This window comes from Crinia signifera, chromosome 4 (genome assembly GCF_055691185.1).
Source record: "Crinia signifera chromosome 4, ASM5569118v1, whole genome shotgun sequence".
Lineage (NCBI taxonomy): Eukaryota > Metazoa > Chordata > Amphibia > Anura > Myobatrachidae > Crinia > Crinia signifera.
This window is the reverse complement of record NC_139220.1, coordinates 307,598,434-307,620,948: the sequence shown is the minus strand read 5'-3', so window position 1 is coordinate 307,620,948 and position 22,515 is coordinate 307,598,434. Positions and strand designations below refer to the sequence as shown.

The 22,515-nt window shown below is 41.4% G+C and overlaps 1 protein-coding gene across 1 annotated transcript; it reads left to right on the top strand.

The window, feature by feature from the left end:
• The first annotated feature begins 5,448 nt into the window (after positions 1–5,448).
• On the top strand, positions 5,449–7,074 carry LOC146073328 (E3 ubiquitin/ISG15 ligase TRIM25-like). Its single transcript, XM_083180504.1, has one exon. It carries the CDS (start codon positions 5,449–5,451, stop codon positions 7,072–7,074), a length of 1,626 nt encoding a protein of 541 aa, XP_083036630.1.
• Positions 7,075–22,515: the final 15,441 nt, after the last annotated feature.

Genomic DNA, 22,515 nt, shown 5'->3' with positions numbered 1-22,515 from the left:
ATGTTTCAAAATCTATGGGCAGATGCCATCATGAGGAACATGGAACATAATGTCACACAATGAGCAAAACATTACATCTCCTAATTAAGTACCAACAATGACTTACCTGTGTAATTATATAGGAGTGATATACAATGCAGTGGAGTGCTGGAACACTACAGGTAATGTGGTGATAATACGATCTGGATGCCAGCAACAGTCCCAGGAATATGCTCTAGGGTATTTCCTGGTGATATGTTCTGTAGAGATGATCCAAGCAGCAGGTCTGTACAGGACGTAGCAGAGTCACAGTCTGGATAACTAGCAACATCTGAGCCACAATTTATCCTGCCACATACAAAGAGAATCTTCTTGCCATAACTCAGCCCTCTGATTGGTTGTCCCATAAATGTGGGGTTTCTCTGATTATAAGGACAATAACCTGTAATTTCCCATGTGTCCCCTGCTGTTTTGGAGCCACATTGTCTAGCAGCATCCCCTCGGGAACACAGCCCGCCCCATTGTGTTACCAGTTACATAATTACCATAGTATTGTTACTGTAAACACATTCACATACCGCAGGGACAAGCAGGGTTAATTGATTAAGGCCAATACATACAATACCATAATTACCATATAATTAGTGTGCAAAGACTTATGGACAATAGCCTAGAATTTCCCATATATCCCCAGGTGTTATAGAGCCAGTGTCTGATATAATACCCTCTGGAACAAAGCCATAGTTGCTGACATTACCCATATTCCCTGTCTATTCGTAGTCTTATGATCTGGCCTCCAAATCTTAATCGTATGACAAGTGACCTTCCTCACACAGAGTGTTCATAGTATGATACATAAATGACCATTATTTGTTATTATTGTAACTATTATAGTAAAACAGATTGTTAACAGTGATCTGGGATTGATAGACAAATAAACACATGTATACTCAGTAATAATAATAACCACAACAACAATAATAATAATAATAATAATAATAATAATAATAATAATAATAATAATAATAATATAGATTTAAGACCCTCCTCTAAGATTAAATAGCACTTGTTCCTAATTTGGTGTGGGGAAGAAATGTAATAAAAATACCTGGGTTGTCCACCCTTATTTCATTGCAAACAATGGACTATACGAGCCAGGAGCAGGAGAACTGTGGAATGGAGACCTGCAGTGTGTGATTTCCCTGACCATCATTGCACCAACTGTAGCCAGTTGTCATCAAAACAGATTCCCCAGGAGAGTGGATCCCATAATTATTATTGTTTAAAATGGGAAGAGATCTACAGCCCCTGGCTTTATAAGAAGTCAGAATAACTGATGTTGAGGCTTATCTAACCATCTGTATTGTCTGTAACCTGCCTGCCCTCAGATACTTCAACATCCCCCATTACCAAATCCTCAGCTCTGCTACCTCCAAACTACTTTCCCTCATACTCTCCTTTGGGGGATTCTAATGTTCATCCTCCCCCACCCACAGTCATGGTCATTTACTGATCCTCATATTCTCCCATTCCTGTAACATTTATTATTTCTCCAACTCTACTTTTTTTCTTTTTTTCTTCTCCAAAAAATTGAATCTATCAAGCAGAAAATCTGCTCCACAATAACCCTCTCCCCTTCTCCTCTCAGTCCCCCATTCTTAATCTCAAACTCCCCCTCTTTGTATTATTTTGTCCCTTACACCCTCTATATGCCCACTTGATCCCATTTCCCCTCAACTCTCATCTATCATTAATTTGCTACCTAGGGTAGACCACTGTGGGTGAACAACGTGTACCGTACTTTGCGCGGATACTTCAGTGTCAGTCATACTGCACCAAGCACTGTCCATACAGTACATATTCCTAGGTACTGTATAACCCTGGCTGTGAGCAGGGCTACCATCAACATTTGTGGGCCCCAGTACTGACACAATAGGGCCCCAGAACCTCTTGTGGAAGCCCTGGTGTGTCTGTTGAGACCTCCCATGTCTGCAGCACTGGCTGCACTGGACAACCTCTACATGTATTGTATATTGTGAAATGATGACAAATTATACTTGATAGGCTCCAATACTAGGTCCCCTTTCTGTCTGGGCCCAGGACTGGAGGCCCCACAGTCCCCCCCCTGATTGCTGTCCTAGCTGTGTTAAATATTCCTGGAGATTTGATTGACTGTATTTTACAGTATGATTCAGTGGAGTAGGAGATACAGTACATTGCAGTATGATTCAGTGGAGTAGGAGATAAAGTACATTACAGTATGATTCAGTGGAGTAGGAGATACAGTACATTGCTGTACGAACTGTAAATGGGAGGCTATTGCAAGGTCCTCCTGGAGAGTAGTAAATATTTGTGAAATTACCCTCCACTGCATGCAGTAAGCACTCAGTACAATTGGGCAAAGTTCTCAAGTTATTTTATTGCATTCTACCATATTCAATACAAAATACTTTTACTTTTATACAAGGCCATAAACCAAACAACCCCAACATACATCTCTTCTCTGATCCCTAAATATCTACCAACCAAACATCTACGTTACTCACAAGATGTGCGTCTCTCATCCATACTCATTACTCGCTCCCATTCCATTGCAGGACTTTCTCCAGGCTGCACCCATTTTGTGGAATCCTCCCCCACGCACAATAAGACTCTTCTCCATTCTCTAAACCTACAAGCGTTCCCTGAAAACTCACCTCTTCAGGCAGCTTATCATATTCCAGAACCAGCCACTTAACCTTCATATACTTTTCCTATCCAATCACAACCCCACTGTACAGGCCACAAAGACACACACATACTCTCTCTGTTTCACACTTTCCATTCTCCTGACCTCTGGCCAAATTGCTGGGTCACCGTACCATACAGAAAACCAGGAACCTTTGCATTCTGGTGGACCTTATGCAATATCTATCCTTATGTATCAATGTCTATTTCCCTATAGATTGTAAGCTTGCGAGCAGGGCCCTCCTACCTTTGGACTGTCTGTAAATAGCCAGAATTCTGTATCACTGTCTCCTAGTGTAAAGCACTAGTCTATGGAATATGCTGCACTATATAAGAAACTGTTAATAAATAAGTAAGTCACCCCATGTGTACGGGCTGAAGAAGCTATTTCTGGGTAATTTCTTAATTGTGGTGACCCTCATGGGAACTTGTTACATATAGGGTTTGCCACTGATGTTGCCGACTCTCAAAGTTGTAAATAAAAACTACTTGTTGGTGGCGTGTGAAAAAAATATTCTTACAAATATGTTTTTAGATACAGAGAATTATTGTGAGGTTCCTGCTGATATGCAGGACGGGACTTTCTGCTGACTCTCTGCCTGGACAATAGGTGACTCCTAAACAAAAGGTCCCTTTGGTGACATAACAGGAGGCCAGAGGCTGCAGTGATCTAATTAGAATACAAGGTGTTACCCTGCCAGGGTGTAATTAGCATTTCCCATTGTAGTAAGTAACCGTAGGAATATTTACACCTCATTTACAAGACAAGGAGCTGGGCAGGAGAAGCTGCTGTGGTAAATGACTGTATACTAATGTTATGTGACCCTAATTTACATGTCACCTCTCAGTGTAAGAATTCCTGCAGGGCATCCTGGGAACTACTGGGGAGTGATGGGGAGGAGTGACTATAAATAGGCTGTATCAGGCCACTGGGAGCTGATGGAGGAGCTGCTGGATCAGTTACTGGTTGGAGAGCTGGGAGGACGGAGGAGTAAGAGAGAGACAGAGGAAGGATCCCCAGAGTAAGGTAAGAATACACAAATTATGTTATTATAAAAAAATATATATAAATAAGTACACAATAAATGTAGGGGGTAATCAATGTGCTGCCGCTATTCCCGACATGGGAAATACCGGCGGCTCCCTACTCAATGCTGTCTTTAGCTACAACGTTGAATCGGATCATGGCAGAACGGGCCCGACTTCAGAATCTGTGGGGCCCGTTCTGCTGATAATAACCATGGATAGTTGTGATCCCGGCCACAAATCAACAGTCCACTGCCATTTTCCCAGCCACGCCACCTTTACGCTGATTGGCAGGCAGGACATTGAATCCCGTCCTGTCGTCCTCCTGTTGATCATAACGCAAACGGTCCAGGATCATGGCTGTCGGAAGGGATCGACAGCTGTGATCCTGGATTGAATACCCCCCATAGAGTGGCAATATAATAATGTGCTGAGCGCAGCGAGCCGTGTGATACATTTATACAGTGTCCATGCTGACATAGGTAATCATAGACACAAATAATGTAATTCAGGTCGACCATGTCCACCTAAAGCTTGTGCTGACTTTATGCCAGTGTCGATATAGGGTATGTTGACCATTCTTAGGTGTGGACCTAGACACCGTTGACAATTAGTAGTCTACCCAGTGTCTGTCATCCTAGACATTGTCTATCATCTATACTGTAACATCAGGGAATGTATTAGGCCATTACTGTAGCTCTGTAGGTCATAGGACTGTATGGTATAAGTAGAAGAATATTTTGAATAAAGTAACTTTTATATCTGTGAAATCTGCTCATTTCTATATTCTCAACTTAATAAATACCTGTGCAGCTTCTAAAGATGTTTTAATAAAATATATAATGAGAAGGTGGGGTGGGTCTGGGCTTGCTGGTGAGGTATAGTCATGCACACTCAGAAAATACCTGGATAGGAATATACAGATGGAGCCGGCTCCATCTTTGCAGTGGATGGTGATTCTACCGCCATCCACCGTCAGCAGACAGATACCTCCAGGGGAGCTTGCGGACGAGACACTTGCGTGCCCCATGGTGACGGAGCTTGGTGCGGGTCCCCGCTGCTTCCCCTGCCGTCACCACTGGTCCCCCTCACCGCCCGACCCCTCCCCAGAACTGGGCAGAGTCTCCCTGAAGCGGGGATGGGCAGGGAGACACTGTCCTGCCGCCGTGGTCTGCCATGATACTGGGACGTGCGTGCACATGAGACGCACGTGCGTCCCAGTCTCTATCGCTGGCGCTCGCCAGATGCCTTTCACTGCCGTCTCCATCTGTATATGTATATGGTAGGGTACAGTGGCAGCCCCAGAGGGGGGCTGCAGCACAGATGAAAATTCAAATGGAAGAGCCACAACCACTGTTACCTAACTACTGCTACCCTGCTGACATATCTACCCTCCTTGGGGCCCTCTCAGTAGGGTATAGGTGCCCATCCACGGTACAATGGTGCTGTGGAGTTCATCGCACCGTGTATGGGCACCTTATGTTATGCTGCTTTGTGACAGCACATAGCATCTTTACCATGACTCTGGTTGTGACCATAACATCGCAGTATTGGTGCATGCCTGATTTCTGAGCAGCCCTGAGCATCTATGTTTGTCCAGTAGTATATCTGAGCCTATAGGTATAACCTCAGTGATAGGCAGCCTCTCCTTGTATGTAGAATGTGACCACACCAGTATAAGACTAACACTTACATTTCTCTCTCCTGCTGACAGGGATGGCATCTGCTGATCTCAGACAGGAGCTGGACTGTTCCATCTGCCTGAGCATTCATACAGATCCTGTAACACTGACATGTGGACACAACTTCTGCCTGGCTTGTATTGATCGCGTGCTGGGTACACAGGAGGCGTCTGGAGCTTATACCTGTCCTGAATGCAGAGAGCAGTTCAAGAAACGTCCTGAACTGATACGGAACACAACTCTGTGTAACATAGTCAGGAGATTCCCATCTACTCAACCAGCTGAGAATAATGTGATCTTCTGCACTTACTGTATGGACTGTGCAGTACCCGCTGCTAAATCCTGTGTGCATTGTGAGGCTCATCTGTGTGATAACCACCTGAGAGTACACAACAAGGCAGCAGAACACATCTTATCAGATCCCACCACTGCCCTGAGTAACAGGAAATGTTCCGTCCATAATAAGGTGCTGGAGTATTACTGCCCTGAGGATGATGCCTGTATCTGTGTCTACTGTTCAGCGGGAGAACACAGGAAGCACCAGGTAGAATTGCTGGATGAGGCCTCTGACAAGAAGAAGGAGAAGCTGAGAGATGTTTTGCAGATATTGTGCACAAAGAGATCAGAGGCTGAGAACAGAGTCCAGAGTCTGCAGGAGCGCAGGAGAGAAGATCAAGGAAAAGCCGCGGGTGTAACAGAGACAGTTACTGCCCTGTTTAGAGACATCAGGAGACAACTGAATGACCTGGAGAAGAGAATGCTGAGTGAGATCTCCAGGCAGGAACTCTCACACTCTAACCTGATGCGGCAGCTGGAGATAAGCAAGGACGAGCTGTCCAGGAAGATCAGTCACATTGAGGAGCTGTGTGATGTGTCTGATCCAGTGACTGTCTTACAGGAACCAGACATAGGTGATTTGTGTGATGCTGAGAACAGAAAGAGGCGTCATACACAGGTCCATGGTGGAGGAGATCTGGATGTGGGTCTAATCTCAGGGACATTACACACATTATCTGATATACTAAGAGGTATAAATACAGGGATCTATGTGCAGGAAGCAGCTGCCACTCTACTGGATGAAACCACAGGTAATACAGAATCTGATATAATAAGAGGTATAAATACAAGAGTCTATGTGAAGGAAGCTACAGACATATTACTGGATGTAACCACTGCTGGAGATAAGATACATGTATCAGATGACCAGAAAACTGCATCCTTGACACTTGTAATCCAGAAACGCAAAGTGACACCAGACAGATTTGCGATTCCTCTGGTTATAAGCACCAGAGCGTTCTCCTCAGGGAAACATTACTGGGTAGTGGATGTCAGTAAGTCACAGAACTGGGGGGTGGGGATGTGTTATCCCAGTATAGAGAGGAGAGGACGTCAGGCATTCATCGGATATAGTAACAAATCCTGGTGTCTGTATAAGTATAAAAATAAATATTTGGTGATGCATGACAGTAAAGTGGTCTGGTTACCTGACAACACTCCATGTGACAGAGTGAGGGTATATCTGGACTGTGAGGAAGGACATCTGTCCTTCTATGTTTTGTGTGACCCGATCAGACACTTACATACATTTACAGCCGTCTTTATGGAGCCCCTCCATGCTGCTTTACAATTTTTTGATGGGAGCATAACTATATCTGAGTAAGTTTCTGTGGAAAATGTTCATATTAAATCTGCCAAGAGACTAGTGACATCACCAGGATGGGGGATCGAATAATGAAACATTTAGCCAACATAATTATGTTGTGGGTGGAGTTACAGCTGAGTTTCGACTATCTTGCAGTTGCTGATTGGGGATTTATGTTTACTCGGTGAAAAATGTGATTGGCTCCTTTTAGTTAGGATGTATAAAGGGGGTGTTACCTTATTTAAGGCTCCACCTACTCCAGAGTCCCATCACTATGTCTTACAGAACACATTGATTATGCAGAGAAAGAGAATCATCCGTTAAAGCTTACCATCACCACTGGTCCCCCTCGCCGCCCGACCCCTCCCCAGAACTGGGCAGAGTCTCCCTGAAGCGGGGACGGGCACTGAGACACTGTCCAGCCGCCGTGGTCTGCCATGATACTGGGACGTGTGTGCACTTGAGACGCACGTGCGTTCCAGTCTCTATCGCCGGCGCTCATCAGATGCCTTTCACTGCCATCTCCATCTGTATATGTATATGGTAGGGTACAGTGGCAGCCCCAGAGGTATGGCACACAGGCACTTCCTTTGAGCACTGCTTCTTTTTTTTTACTCATTCACAAGGGGGCGCTATCACTAGCTGCCAGTAAGTACATTGATGTGGAGACACAGGGGGCAGGAAATGTGATGTAACAACTGGAAGTAGTGGCTGCTATGGAAAATAATATAGCAAAAATAAGGGTCCAAGTAAATGAGCAAGCCTGCTAGGTACTATATGCTTTGAGCAGGACTTGACACAACTGTGATATGAAAGACCAAGAGATTATGGACTTTATTCACACATCAACACAAAAAGGTTTAGCAGGTTTATATTGATGTAGTTGGTACTGTAATGTGATTACTGTATTATATCAATTCATTATAGTATTTACAGTTACACATCACCAGCACCATCCTCTCATCATCCAGCATTGTCCATATCCCAGTGCACAATAGTAACGCCACCAGCTCTTTGTGCCCCTTATAGGGTGTTTCTTCCATGCCAATTTTTATACTATAAACTTTAATATATTTAATATTACATCTCACCAAAAGTCCACCTTCACAGGGGATACTTAGGACTTAATCTAATTACCGGGCCATTCTTCCCACCATCTGCCCCTCTTTGTTGCTCTCTGGACTGTAACAGACATTGTGGAGCCTAACATAGAAGGTGGGCAGCAGAAGGGGGAAAGCTGTGGTAGGTAGGAGTGAAAGACTTGATACCTGAACCCACCAATCAGGTAGCTGTACACCTCCACCAGGTGAGCATAGCACTATGGGAATTCAGAGGGTTTCAAAGAAGCTTGTGCAGGTCAGCTACTCATGTTAGTCTCTGATGTTTGCTAAGCGGGATTGCTCTGCTCACTTATTTAGTGGAACGCATCAACCAACCTGTCTGGAAATCTTATTGCATCCTGTGGATTACCTGTGTAATTGTGTAATTATTTTGGAACTACATCTGCTACAAGGACTGCCACCATCAGGCTCTTACCTACCTGTTGTTTATGTGCTACATGTATCTCTGTGTCCAGTGTATTACCTACGTTTTGTGCATTGAAAAATAAACCAGCACTTTGGTTTCATCAGCACGGTGTGTGTGTGATTGAAAGAACCCTATATCCTCACACAGTACATTGTAGTAAGAACTTTAGATGGGAGACTGTTGTAGGGTCCTGTAGGGTAGTAAATATCTGGAGAGAAATGGCCCTTCACTGCAGGCAGTAAGCACTCAGTACAATTGGGCAAAGTTCTAAAATGATTTTATTGCTTAAAATAAATAATATAATGTACAATGTTAAAATGACAAATGTAAGCACAATTGCAAACCAATGTGTCTGTTGGCCTTGCTTTGTGTTTAGCATGGTAGCCCCAGCCCACACATGACAGGCAGCCCATGGCATAGGAGGTATACAGTACTGCATTGTTTACATTCATCCTGTTATTCCATCTTTACAGTTTAAAGTATTAATGTTGTACAGTCAAATCTTTATTACAAAATTGGAAAAACATACATTGCTAAACATACTGTGAAACATACATGAGAAATATACACCTACCAGTAGCCTACTGTATATGGCAGAAATATGTTGTTACTCTGTGTCCAAAACACAGCATCTAATACATGCACCTTGTATATAATATGCACAAGGCAACTAACTAATGTTTCAAAATCTATGGGCAGATGCCATCATGAGGAACATGGAACATAACGTCACACAATGAGCAAAACATTACATCTCCTAATTAAGTACCAACAATGACTTACCTGTGTAATGATATAGGAGTGATATACAATGCAGTGGAGTGCTGGAACACTACAGGTAATGTGGTGATAATATGATCTGGAAGCCAGCAACAGTCCCAGGAATATGCTCTAGGGTATTTCCTGGTGATATGTTCTGTAGAGATGATCCAAGCAGCAGGTCTGTACAGGACGTAGCAGAGTCACAGTCTGGATAACTAGCAGCATCTGAGCCACAATTTATCCTGCCACATACAAAGAGAATCTTCCCGCCATAACTCAGCCCTCTGATTGGTTGTCCCATAAATGTGGGGTTTCTCTGATTATAAGGACAATAACCTGGAATTTTCCATGTGTCCCCTGCTGTTTTGGAGCCACATTGTCTAGCTGCATCCCCTCGGGAACACAGCCCGCCCCATTGTGTTACCAGTTACATAATTACCATAGTATTGTTACTGTAAACACATTCACATACCGCAGGGACAAGCAGGGTTAATTGATTAAGGCCAATACATACAATACCATAATTACCATATAATTAGGTGTGCAAAGACTTATGGACAATAGCCTAGAATTTCCCATATATCCCCAGGTGTTATAGAGCCAATGTCTGATATAATACCCTCTGGAACAAAGCCATAGTTGCTGACATTACCCATATTCCCTGTCTATTCGTAGTCTTATGATCTGGCCTCCAAATCTTAATCGTATGACAAGTGACCTTCCTCACACAGAGTGTTCATAGTATGATATATAAATGACCATTATTTGTTATTATTGTAACTATTATAGTAAAACAGATTGTTAACAGTGATCTGGGATTGATAGACAAATAAACACATGTATACTCAGTAATAATAACCACAACAACAATAATAACAATAATAATAATAACAACAACAACAACAACAACAACAACAACAACAACAACAACAACAACAACAACAACAACAATAATAATAATAATAATAATAATAATAATAATAATAATATAGATTTAAGACCCTCCTCTAAGATTAAATAGCACTTGTTCCTAATTTGGTGTGGGGGGGAAATGTAATACAAATACCTGGGTTGTCCACCCTTATTTCATTGCAAACAATGGACTTTACGAGCCAGGAGCAGGAGAACTGTGGAATGGAGACCTGCAGTGTGTGATTTCCCTGACCATCATTGCACCAACTGTAGCTAGTTGTCACCAAGACAGATTCCCCAGGAGAGTGGATCCCATAATTATTATTGTTTAAAATGGGAAGGGGTCTACAGCCCCGGGCTTTATAAGAAGTCAGAATAACTGACATTAAGGCTTATCTAACCATCTGTATTGTCTGTAACCTGCCTGCCCTCAGATACTTCAACATCCCCCATTACCAAATCCTCAGCTCTGCTACCTCCAAACTACTTTCCCTCATACTCTCCTTTGGGGGATTCTAATGTTCATCCTCCCCTACCCACAGTCATGGTCATTTACTGATCCTCATCTTCTCACATTCCTGTAACATTTATTATTTCTCCAACTCTACTTTTTTTCTTTTTTCTTCTCCAAAAAATAGAATCTATCAAGCAGAAAATCTGCTCCACAATACCCCTCTCCCCTTCTCCTCTCAATCCCCCATTCTTAATCTCAAACTCTCACTCTTTGTATTATTTTGTCCCTTACACCCTCTATATGCCCACTTGATCCCATTTTCCCTCAACTCTCATCTATCATTAATTTGCTACCTAGGGTGGACCACTGTGGGTGAACAACATGTACCGTACTTTGCGCGGATACTTCAGTGTCAGTCATACTGCACCAAGCATTGTCCATACAGTACATATTCCTGGGTACTGTATAACCCTGGCTGTGACCAGGGCTTCCATCAAAATTTGTGGGCCCCAGTACTGACAAAATAGGGCCCCAGAACCCCTTGTGGAAGCCCTGGTGTGTCTGTTGAGACCTCCCATATCTGCAGCACTGGCTGCACTAAACAACCTCTACATGTATTTTATATTGTGAAATGATGACAAATTATACTTGATAGGCTCCAACTACTAGGCCCCCTTTCTGTCTGGGCCCAGGACTGGAGTCCCCACAGTCCCCCCCCTGATTGCTGTCCTAGCTGTGGTAAATATTCCTGGAGATTTGATTGACTGTATTTTACAGTATGATTCAGTGGAGTAGGAGATACAGTACATTGCAGTATGATTCAGTGGAGTAGGAGATACAGTACATTGCAGTATGATTCAGTGGAGTAGGAGATACAGTACATTGCTGTACGAACTGTAAATGGGAGACTATTACAAGGTCCTGGAGAGTAGTAAATATTTGTGGAGAGAAATTACCCTCCACTGCATGCAGTAAGCACTCAGTACAATTGGGCAAAGTTCTCAAGTTATTTTATTGCATTCTACCATATTCAATACAAAATACTTTTACTTATACACATTCCATAAACCAAACTACCCCAACATACATCTCTTCTCTGATCCCTAAATATCTACCAACCCAACATCTACGTTACTCACAAGATGTGCGTCTCTCATCCATACTCATTACTCGCTCCCATTCCATTGCAGGACTTTCTCCAGGCTGCACCCATTTTGTGGAATCCTCTCCCACGCACAATAAGACTCTTCTCCATTCTCAAAACCTACAAGCGTTCTTTGAAAACTCACCTCTTCAGGCAGCTCATCATATTACAGAACCAGCCACTTAACCTTCATATACTTGATACCTGAACCCACCAATCAGGTAGCTGTACACCTCCACCAGGTGAGCATAGCATTATGGGAATTCAGAGGGTTTCAAAGAAGCTTGTGCAGGTCAGCTACTCACGTTAGTCTCTGATGTTTGCTAAGCGGGATTGCTCTGCTCACTTATTTAGTGGAACGCATCAACCAACCTGTCTGGAAATCTTATTGCATCCTGTGGATTACCTGTGTAATTGTGTAATTATTTTGGAACTACATCTGCTACAAGGACTGCCACCATCAGGCTCTTACCTACCTGTTGTTTATGTGCTACATGTATCTCTGTGTCCAGTGTATTACCTACGTTTTGTGCATTGAAAAATAAACCAGCACTTTGGTTTCATCAGCACGGTGTGTGGGTGATTGAAAGAACCCTATATCCTCACACAGTACATTGTAGTAAGAACTTTAGATGGGAGACTGTTGTAGGGTCCTGTAGGGTAGTAAATATCTGGAGAGAAATGGCCCTTCACTGCAGGCAGTAAGCACTCAGTACAATTGGGCAAAGTTCTAAAATGATTTTATTGCTTAAAATAAATAATATAATGTACAATATTAAAATGACAAATGTAAGCACAACTGTAAACCAATGTGTCTGTTGGCCTTGCTTTGTGTTTAGCATTGTAGCCCCAGCCCACACATGACAGGCAGCCCATGGCATAGGAGGTATACAGTACTGCATTGTTTACATTCATCCTGTTATTCCATCTTTACAGTTTAAAGTATTAATGTTGTACAGTCAAATCTTTATTACAACATTGGAAAAACATACATTGCTAAACATACTGTATGAGAAATATACACTATTATAACTTTGAAAACTAAACTGTTCACACATTACACGTAAATACAGTTGGACTGTATTCAGTAATGTTCAATAGATCACACAATAGTCAGAAATGCAATTACACAGTAACATTTTTAATAATTCATAGAATTTAATTGATTTGTAATACCCTGCGTGCAGTACAGTAGCACATACTGACGGCTTGACCATTTGTTTCAACTATAACAGGCAATACTTTATACAGACAATCTATATAATTATTACTGTCTTCGGGCTTCAATACATCTTTCCAAAATGTTCTGATACCATCCAGCAGCTGCTGTTTTGTTGTTGGCTTCACAACAATCCTGATGTATTCCTTCAATCTAGCCCACACCAATTCAATTGGATTCATGTCAGGAGATCTAAAGTAAACAATATATTAAAGTATGTAATTAATGTTTGTTAAAGAGGAGAAAAAAACGGTACTTATTTTAAGATTGGGTGAAAAATCATGCGATGCGATGCGATGCTCCATAGGATTCAATGTTAACATGGTCCTGTTCATTTCCCCATTATCCAAGTGCTGCGCTCGCCACGCTATATAAAATCGACTCTATGCCCACTTGGATAGTGGGGAAATAAACAGGAACTTGTTAACATTGAATCGCATCTGATTGTATGCCTTAAGGTAAGGCATACAATCACAAAATCGGGCGCCCAGATACTACATAATTACCGAAAAACCTTTCAAAACACAAAATACTTTAAAGTATTGTACTACTAATTTAGCCAATTAGAAAATATACTACAGTACTGTACCAGCATTACTTTTACGGTATTAAAGCAATACTCACTTTGGTGATGTGCGTTCCCAATTGATGCCTTTCTCTTCCATGAATTTGGCAGACTGTGTGGGATTGTTATCCTGGAATAGTCTGTGATGCAATGGGTAATTTTTTTTAACGAATGGCACCATACATCCCTCTACTATTTTTTCTTGGAAGAATTGCTTATCCATGATCCCTAGAGAAATAAGAACATATTGTTTATTTAAAGGCACCTCATTATTTTCTTATTGTAATATAGAGTACAGAGTATTTATTTTTTCAAACACAGGCACAGAATCAAATACCATACTGTACCTTCAAACACTAACATGGGTCCAATTCCTAATCGTGATATGCCTCCCCATAGTTTAACCTTCAATGGATGCTTTCGACGTGGCTTTAATGAGATATCGTTACTTGAGAAGCTCTCAAGTGCAATAGAGGATGTACCTGTGAAAATTACATCCTGAAAATTTTCACCGCTCTCAATCCAACGACGTGCCTGGTCAATTATTTTTTCTTTATTCCGGTCTTTAATCATTGGAGATATCCTGTCAACAGTACAAAAATGCAATTAAATACTATAAACAGCATTACATAATTAAATACAGTACAGTATACAGGAATAACTGTATGCTACAGTACAGTATGTACTATATTGCAGTGCATGTACTGTATATAGTACTGTATACATTAAAGTATACTATATACAGTAAATATATCTATAGCACAATATTTTTAGATATCATTTATATAAAGTATTTCATTTACAGTGCAATTTATTTATACAGTATTGTATAAGAATTTTTACGATTCTTTTTTTTTTTTTTTTTTTTTTAAGATAATTTTTATTGAGAAATTTTTCATTTACTTGACAAATATACATACTCTTGCACACTACAATAATACATTACAATTTTGGACATAGACTTCTGACATACATCGATACATACAACACACGTAGTACAGCAGAATAAAACACTTTCTCCTATCAATTCCATTAGGGAGGGCACAAACGTTTGAAATTGACAGCCCATCAGGCCCTGGCTACTAAGCGATATCAGGAATATCTCTCCATCTTATCAGAATGCATATATTTACACACGAAAAATTCCCTTCAGGAACTGGATTTCAAGTTATTTACCCTTAATCTAGGCCCAATAAAAAAAAAAAAAAAAAAAAAAAAATGTGTGACCCCTGTTATACCCCACTGTGTGTGTCCAAAAGCTGGTACTCCCCAGCGTTATCCATTATAAACCCTCAAAGTTAAGGATTTCGGTGTGAATATGCTTATTATCAGCCCATAAATGGCTGGTTTTATAGGTGCAGCTACTAAGTTTTACTATAGCCATTTTAATGTGTTAATTAGAAGAGTTTTTTTTCTTTTTTTTTTTTTTTCCTTTCCTTCCTCTTCCCTTCCCTTCCCTCTTCCCTCCTCCTCTTTCCCTTTTTTCTTCTTTTTTTACTATTTTAAGTGTTATGCCCTGACCCACCCGCCCACCTCCCCAACCTACCCCCCTTACCCACTATATTCCTGTGAGTGTCGTATGATGTGATCTTTTTCTGGGCGGAGCCACGACGGCGTGCACGTGAGGGAGGTTGCTCTGACCCTCTGGTGTCCTGATTCACAGCCGTGAAATCTATGCTCCCTTCTTCCCCCTCTCCCCGCTTGAAGTGCCCGCTTATGTGACTACCTGGTGCCGGTTCTCTGGGCTGCATAGACCCTCTACAGCTGGCTGACTATCGCGGTGTCTCCGTGCCTGCGGTGTCTGGAGGAGAGGATCACGCTGGTGACATCATCGGTCGGCGCCTGGAGCTTTAGAGAAAGCACGTGCCAGCGTGTGCCTGCGAGTTCCTGGAAGCGGCACCTTCTGTCTGCAGACGCCGGTAAACAAAGCGCCTGTCCACACACCCCGCCAGCAGCGGTCTCGCTCTCATAGTGGAGGGAGACTGCAGTCACTCAGAACATTGAGTAAGCGGCGTCGGTACATTTCTACCGTACCTGAATACTGTGCAGCGGACCCGTTCGTCACAGCAGAGTGAGATTGTCCCCACAGAGATCGCAGGGAACACAGTACTGGGACAACTTTATTGTACTTGAATGCCGGGCAGCTTCCCAGGGCCTCATCCCACACTACAGAGTACTTCGGCTGCAAGAGAAGTGATTTCTGTTGTTTATCCCTCACACCTGTGTGTGGACAACCTGCAAGCGCTGCCATACCAGAAAACCCTGATATCCAGTGTATGAAGTTACTACAGCTTCAATCGGTATCCTGTACAAACAGCAAGTATTACTGGCAGTTTCTGCCACAATCTCATATGCCATTCTAATCAGGCGGTGTCCTTGACTGTTTTTTTTTTTTTTTTCCCTGTCTTTGCCCTCCTTTTTTCCTGGTGGGGTAACCTTAAAAAATTTTTTTTGAGCTAAAACCCAGTAAGTCCACACACATCAATTAGTTTTTTATGGACTGATACATTATTGTTCAAATCATAAAATTTATAACTCTCTGTTGGGTGTGTGTGGTGAAAGGTAAAGAAAAGCAAACTACAAGCTTTAAATGGGGAAGACGGGTCAAACTGCTGCAGCCGCAAGGCTTGAGAAATATGCTCGCACACAGGCCCAGAGTGCAAATGCCTCACGTAGTGTTACCCCCCAGTGCACCCCTACTAAAACTGGCACTGAGTTATTGGCAAGTGAAGTTACATTATCCCAAGTGTTGGAGGCAATTAATACAAGTGAAACACGGCTCTCCGAGCAAATAAACAAGGTTCAATCTGACGTAATGATAATTCGTGATGACATGCAAAAAGTTCGCCAGAGAGTAACAGAAATAGAGTCCCGGGTATCACAGATTGAGGATCGGGTAAATCCCCTAATCACCCAAGTCAAGAAGTTGACGGAAAAATTATCTGAAATGCGCACTAAAGCCTCAGACATGGAGGGCCGAATGCGTAGAAATAACATTCGTTTTGTGGGCTTTGAGGAGAAAGTTGAGGGATCCTCACCTGAAAAGTTCATCGAGGACTGGCTTCGTAAAAGCTTGGGGAATGAGGCCCTCTCGCCCATGTTCTCAATAGAAAGGGCGCACCGTGTTCCGTTAAGGCCGCCAATACCTGGGGGTCCTAACCGGACGTTTATTGTCCGGGTGCTTCAATCGAAGGACAGAGATGACATTTTAAGACTCGCACGAAATATGGGGGATCTATCATATAACGGGAAAAAAATAGCAGCTTTTCCCGACCTGCCCTATGAAGTTCAGAAAGGAAGGGCTGGGTTTCGAGACATTAAAGCCAGATTGCGAGAGTTGAATGTCAAATATGCTATGATGTATCCTGTGAAATTTCGAGTGATACATGATGAAGAAGTTAAAATTTTTTATTCCCCAGAAGAGGCGGCTGTTTGGATTGACGGGACCTTCCCAGGTCGGAGGCAGCTCTCTCATAGTTAGAGAGGTGGCCCCGACACCTGGGAGACTATTCTCCTCTCTGAGGAATGTTTGAGTCTTTAAGATGCAATAATGTTCTTGATAGGCAATATTGTTGTTCTCCATTGCTTAGTATACTTTTTGATTATTGCTTTGATGTTTGTAGAATGGAGGATTTCGAGTGATACATGATGAAGAAGTTAAAAAAATTTTATTCCCCAGAAGAGGCGGTTGTTTGGATTGACGGGACCCTCCCAGGTCGGAGGCAGCTCTCTCCTAATTAGGGAGGTGGCCCCGACACCTGGGAGATTATTCTCCTCTCTGAGGAATGCTCGAGTCTTTAAGACGCAATAATGTTCTTGATAGGCAATATTGTTGTACTCCATTGCTTGGGATACTTTTTGATTATTGCTTTGATGTTTGCAGAATGGAGGACAAGAAAGGAAATTAGCGCGATGGGCATTGGTTGGTGGGGGGGGTGGGATGGGGGGAATAATGGATGTTATGTCTATTAAAAATATGCACCGGAGGGTCAGGCACGCTTTAGTGAAGTGGCTATATAAGTAGTTAGCCTGAATTGGTGGGGGGTGGGGTCCGATTAGAGGTATACCTAAACGGGTAGGAAATACAGGGTGGGTACGGGTGGGTGGGAAAATGTTTAATGTTAAATATGTGGTTCTCGTCGGGGGGAATGTGTGGTTTATGTATGTAGTGCAGAATAACGATAAATTGATCTTTTTCTTGTTTTTTCTCTTTCAACAATTCCAGAAAGTGGGGGGTTGGAATGGCCGGATTGGGGTGGAATTGGCATGTCCTTCTAGTAAAATGTATGCGCATTAAGACATGGTGGGATTCATGACATGGAATGTCAGAGGGATGAACGAGAAGATTAAGCGTTCGCTGGTCCTTAACCAATGCAGGGCCTCCACAGCTAATATAATATGCCTCCAAGAAACCCATTTGAGTGGGGATAGAGTACTCGCATTAAGGCGGCCCTGGATTGGTAAAATGTTCCACTCGCAATTCTCGTCATCCTCTCGCGGGGTTACTGTGATTATTAAAAAGAATATTGCTTTTGACCTCCTGACAGCAAACATTGACCCCAGGGGGCGGTATGTTTTCTTAGATGGGTGTATCGAAGCAATTAGATATTGTATTTTGGCCATATATATCCCTCCCCCTTGACATGGTGCCTGGTCAATTATTTTTTCTTTATTCCGGTCTTTAATCATTGGAGATATCCTGTCAACAGTACAAAAATGCAATTAAATACTATAAACAGCATTACATAATTAAATACAGTACAGTATACAGGAATAACTGTATGCTACAGTACAGTATGTACTATATTGCAGTGCATGTACTGTATATAGTACTGTATACATTAAAGTATACTATATACAGTAAATATATCTATAGCACAATATTTTTAGATATCATTTATATAAAGTATTTCATTTACAGTGCAATTTATTTATACAGTATTGTATAAGAATTTTTACGATTCTTATTACTTTGTGAAATATTAACTGTGAAAAAGTGTGCATTACGGCACAGTCTTTTACCTTGTAGCCCCATAGTTCCATCCAATTTTCCTACGCATTTTTCTAATGGTGGTTACTGATATGTCATAATTATACTCGGCATGGAAGATGTGTTTGATTTGTTGAGCAGTAAGCGCATTATTCTCACGAGATAATTCCTCCACAATTTTTTCCGCTCTCCTACAGTGCAGTTTGATAAATAAGAATTAATGAACAGCACAATGACTGAAAAGTAATGTTTTATGGTTTTCACTATTCAGTATTAATACAGAAAAGGTTAATAGTACTCTGCTACATATACAGTATTGTAAGCCAGCAAAAAATAATGTGCTGTACAGTGCAGATCTTACCATGAGCATTTTGGAGCAAATATATGAATTCTGGGCGTTGTTCTCTCGAAAGCATGATAGCGCACTGTTTCTAAACTGACTACAATCCCACCTTCTTTCAGCCAAGCCTGGATCTCTTTGGTAGTTGTATGTGCTTTTTTCATGTTAGCAATTATCTTGCTCATAGTTTTGTTGATAACTACAGGCATGATGATGTCCAATTGTAGTTCCTGTGTGTAGAAAATACATTTCTTAAAACTGTATTCTGGTTTTAGAAAAATAGACATATTTGCAATTCTGCTATAAAAATTACAGTACTATACAGTATATTCCCAATGGATTTGAACTTATATTACATATAGTATAAGAAAACACAGTACTGTATAGTAGAGAAAATAAATTAAGCAGCGCACAAGTATTTGAAAATCAATGAAAAAATTGATAATAGATTGGATGATCTTGAACAAAAATTGAATATAGAATCCTAAGTATTAAAACCATAAGTATAAAATATAAAAAGAAAAAAGAAGAATAAAGGGCACCCCAAATAAATTCATAACATGCCGAAAGTCTGTTCCTATATTACCCCTAGGGATCTGTGCAACATGCGCACCAAAAACCTCACCTAAGCGCGCAGTCACAATGAATGAGCTTGGCGCCATCTGTATCTAAATATTTAACTGGGAACCTAACAGAGACAGTAATCAGCCAGGCACTTTATCCATATGTTACCTGACACCTCCAGCCCCTTCTCCATGTACTTTCCTTCTCTTCCACAACTGCCTACCTCCTTCTTCTAAATTTCCAATATTTATAACTTTATTAACTTTAATTATATAATTACTCATAAGTATTGAGTCTTATTGACCAGTTTTGCCTTCAGTCATAATCCTGTCATTAATTCACCCATACTCTTGTTAACAGGAAACAACTGGCATGGTTGCCTCTACGGCCTTTGGCATGTTTTGTTGCCAAAAGCAAACAACCAGTTATCTGGTTGTTTGCTTTTGGCAACAAAAGGCTGCTTTGGTCACTGTACTTTCAATATCATATTCCTAATCTTATAAAACTAAAAACAACTTGTATAGAACATTCAGCCATTACAGTAATAGTTCAATACTTCTGCCATGTTAAGATAATTTTTACTTTAGTCATGGTGAAACAAAATGGATTCTGCGTGAGACAAACACCTGCGAATCGGGTCAAGGGGTAGGCCTTATACGCACCCTTAGTGAGGGGTCTGTACAACAAGCAATGTCTTCTGTATTATTAGGGCATTAAGGAAACAAATATAATATAACATAGATTTATTGATGAGTTGCTGGGTTAATATGTATGGTGACATATTTCTGTTTTATCACCTACCAGTAGCCTACTGTATATGGCAGAAATATGTTGTTACTCTGTGTCCAAAACACAGCATCTAATACATGCACCTTGTATATAATATGGACAAGGCAACTAACTAATGTTTCAAAATCTATGGGCAGATGCCATCATGAGGAACATGGAACATAATGTCACACAATAAGCAAAACGTTACATCTCCTAATTAAGTACCAACAATGACTTACCTGTGTAATGATATAGGAGTGATATACGATGCAGTGAAGCGCTGGAACACTACAGGCAATGTGGTGATAATATGATCTGGATGCCAGCAACAGTCCCAGGAATTTGCTCTAGGGTATTTCCTGGTGATATGTTCTGTAGAGATGATCCAAGCATCAGGTCTGTACAGGACGTAGCAGAGTCACAGTCTGGATAATTAGCAACATCTGAGCCACAATTTATCCTGCCACATACAAAGAGAATCTTCCCGCCATAACTCAGCCCTCTGATTGGTTGTCCCATAAATGTGGGGTTTCTCTGATTATAAGGACAATAACCTGGAATTTCCCATGTGTCCCCTGCTGTTTTGGAGCCACATTGTCTAGCAGCATCCCCTCGGGAACACAGCCCGCCCCATTGTGTTACCAGTTACATAATTACCATAGTATTGTTACTGTAAACACATTCACATACCGCAGGGACAAGCAGGGTTAATTGATTAAGGCCAATACATACAATACCATAATTAAAATATAATTAGGTGTGCAAAGACTTATGGACAATAGCCTAGAATTTCCCATATATCCCCAGGTGTTATAGAGACAGTGTCTGATATAATACCCTCTGGAACAAAGCCATAGTTGCTGACATTACCCATATTCCCTGTCTATTCGTAGTCTTATGATCTGGCCTCCAAATCTTAATCGTATGACAAGTGACCTTCCTCACACAGAGTGTTCATAGTATGATATATAAATGACCATTATTTGTTATTATTGTAACTATTATAGTTAAACAGATTGTTAACAGTGATCTGGGATTGATAGACAAATAAACACATGTATACTCAGTAATAATAATAACCACAACAACAATAATAACAATAATAATAATAATAATAACAATAATAATAACAATAATAATAATAACAATATTAATAATAATATAGATTTAAGACCCTCCTCTAAGATTAAATAGCACTTGTTCCTAATTTGGTGTGGGGGGGAATAGTAATAAAAATACCTGGGTTGTCCACCCTTATTTCATTGCACACAATGGACTATACGAGCCAGGAGCAGGAGAACTGTGGAATGGAGACCTGCAGTGTGTGATTTCCCTGACCATCATTGCACCAACTGTAGCTAGTTGTCACCAAGACAGATTCCCCAGGAGAGTGGATCCCATAATTATTATTGTTTAAAATGGGAAGGGGTCTACAGCCCCTGGCTTTATGAGAAGTCAGAATAACTGACGTTGAGGCTTATCTAACCATCTGTATTGTCTGTAACATGCCTGCCCTCAGATACTTCAACATCCCCCATTACCAAATCCTCAGCTCTGCTACCTCCAAACTACTTTCCCTCATACTCTCCTTTGGGGGATTCTAATGTTCATCCTCCCCCACCCACAGTCATGGTCATTTACTGATCCTCATCTTCTCCCATTCCTGTAACATTTATTATTTCTCCAACTTTACTTTTTTTATTTTTTCTTCTCCAAAAAATAGAATCTATCAAGCAGAAAATCTGCTCCGCAATACCCCTCTCCCCTTCTCCTCTCAGTCCCCCATTCTTAATCTCAAACTCCCCCTCTTTGTATTATTTTGTCCCTTACACCCTCTATATGCCCACTTGATCCCATTTCCCCTCAACTCTCATCTATCATTAATATGCTACCTAGGGTGGACCACTGTGGGTGAACAACATGTACCGTACTTTGCGCGGATACTTCAGTGTCAGTCATACTGCACCAAGCATTGTCCATACAGTACATATTCCTGGGTACTGTATAACCCTGGCTGTGACCAGGGCTACCATCAAAATTTGTGGGCCCCAGTACTGACAAAATAGGGCCCCAGAACCCCTTGTGGAAGCCCTGGTGTGTCTGTTGAGACCTCCCATGTCTGCAGCACTGGCTGCACTAAACAACCTCTACATGTATTGTATATTGTGAAATGATGACAAATTATACTTGATAGGCTCCAATACTAGGTCC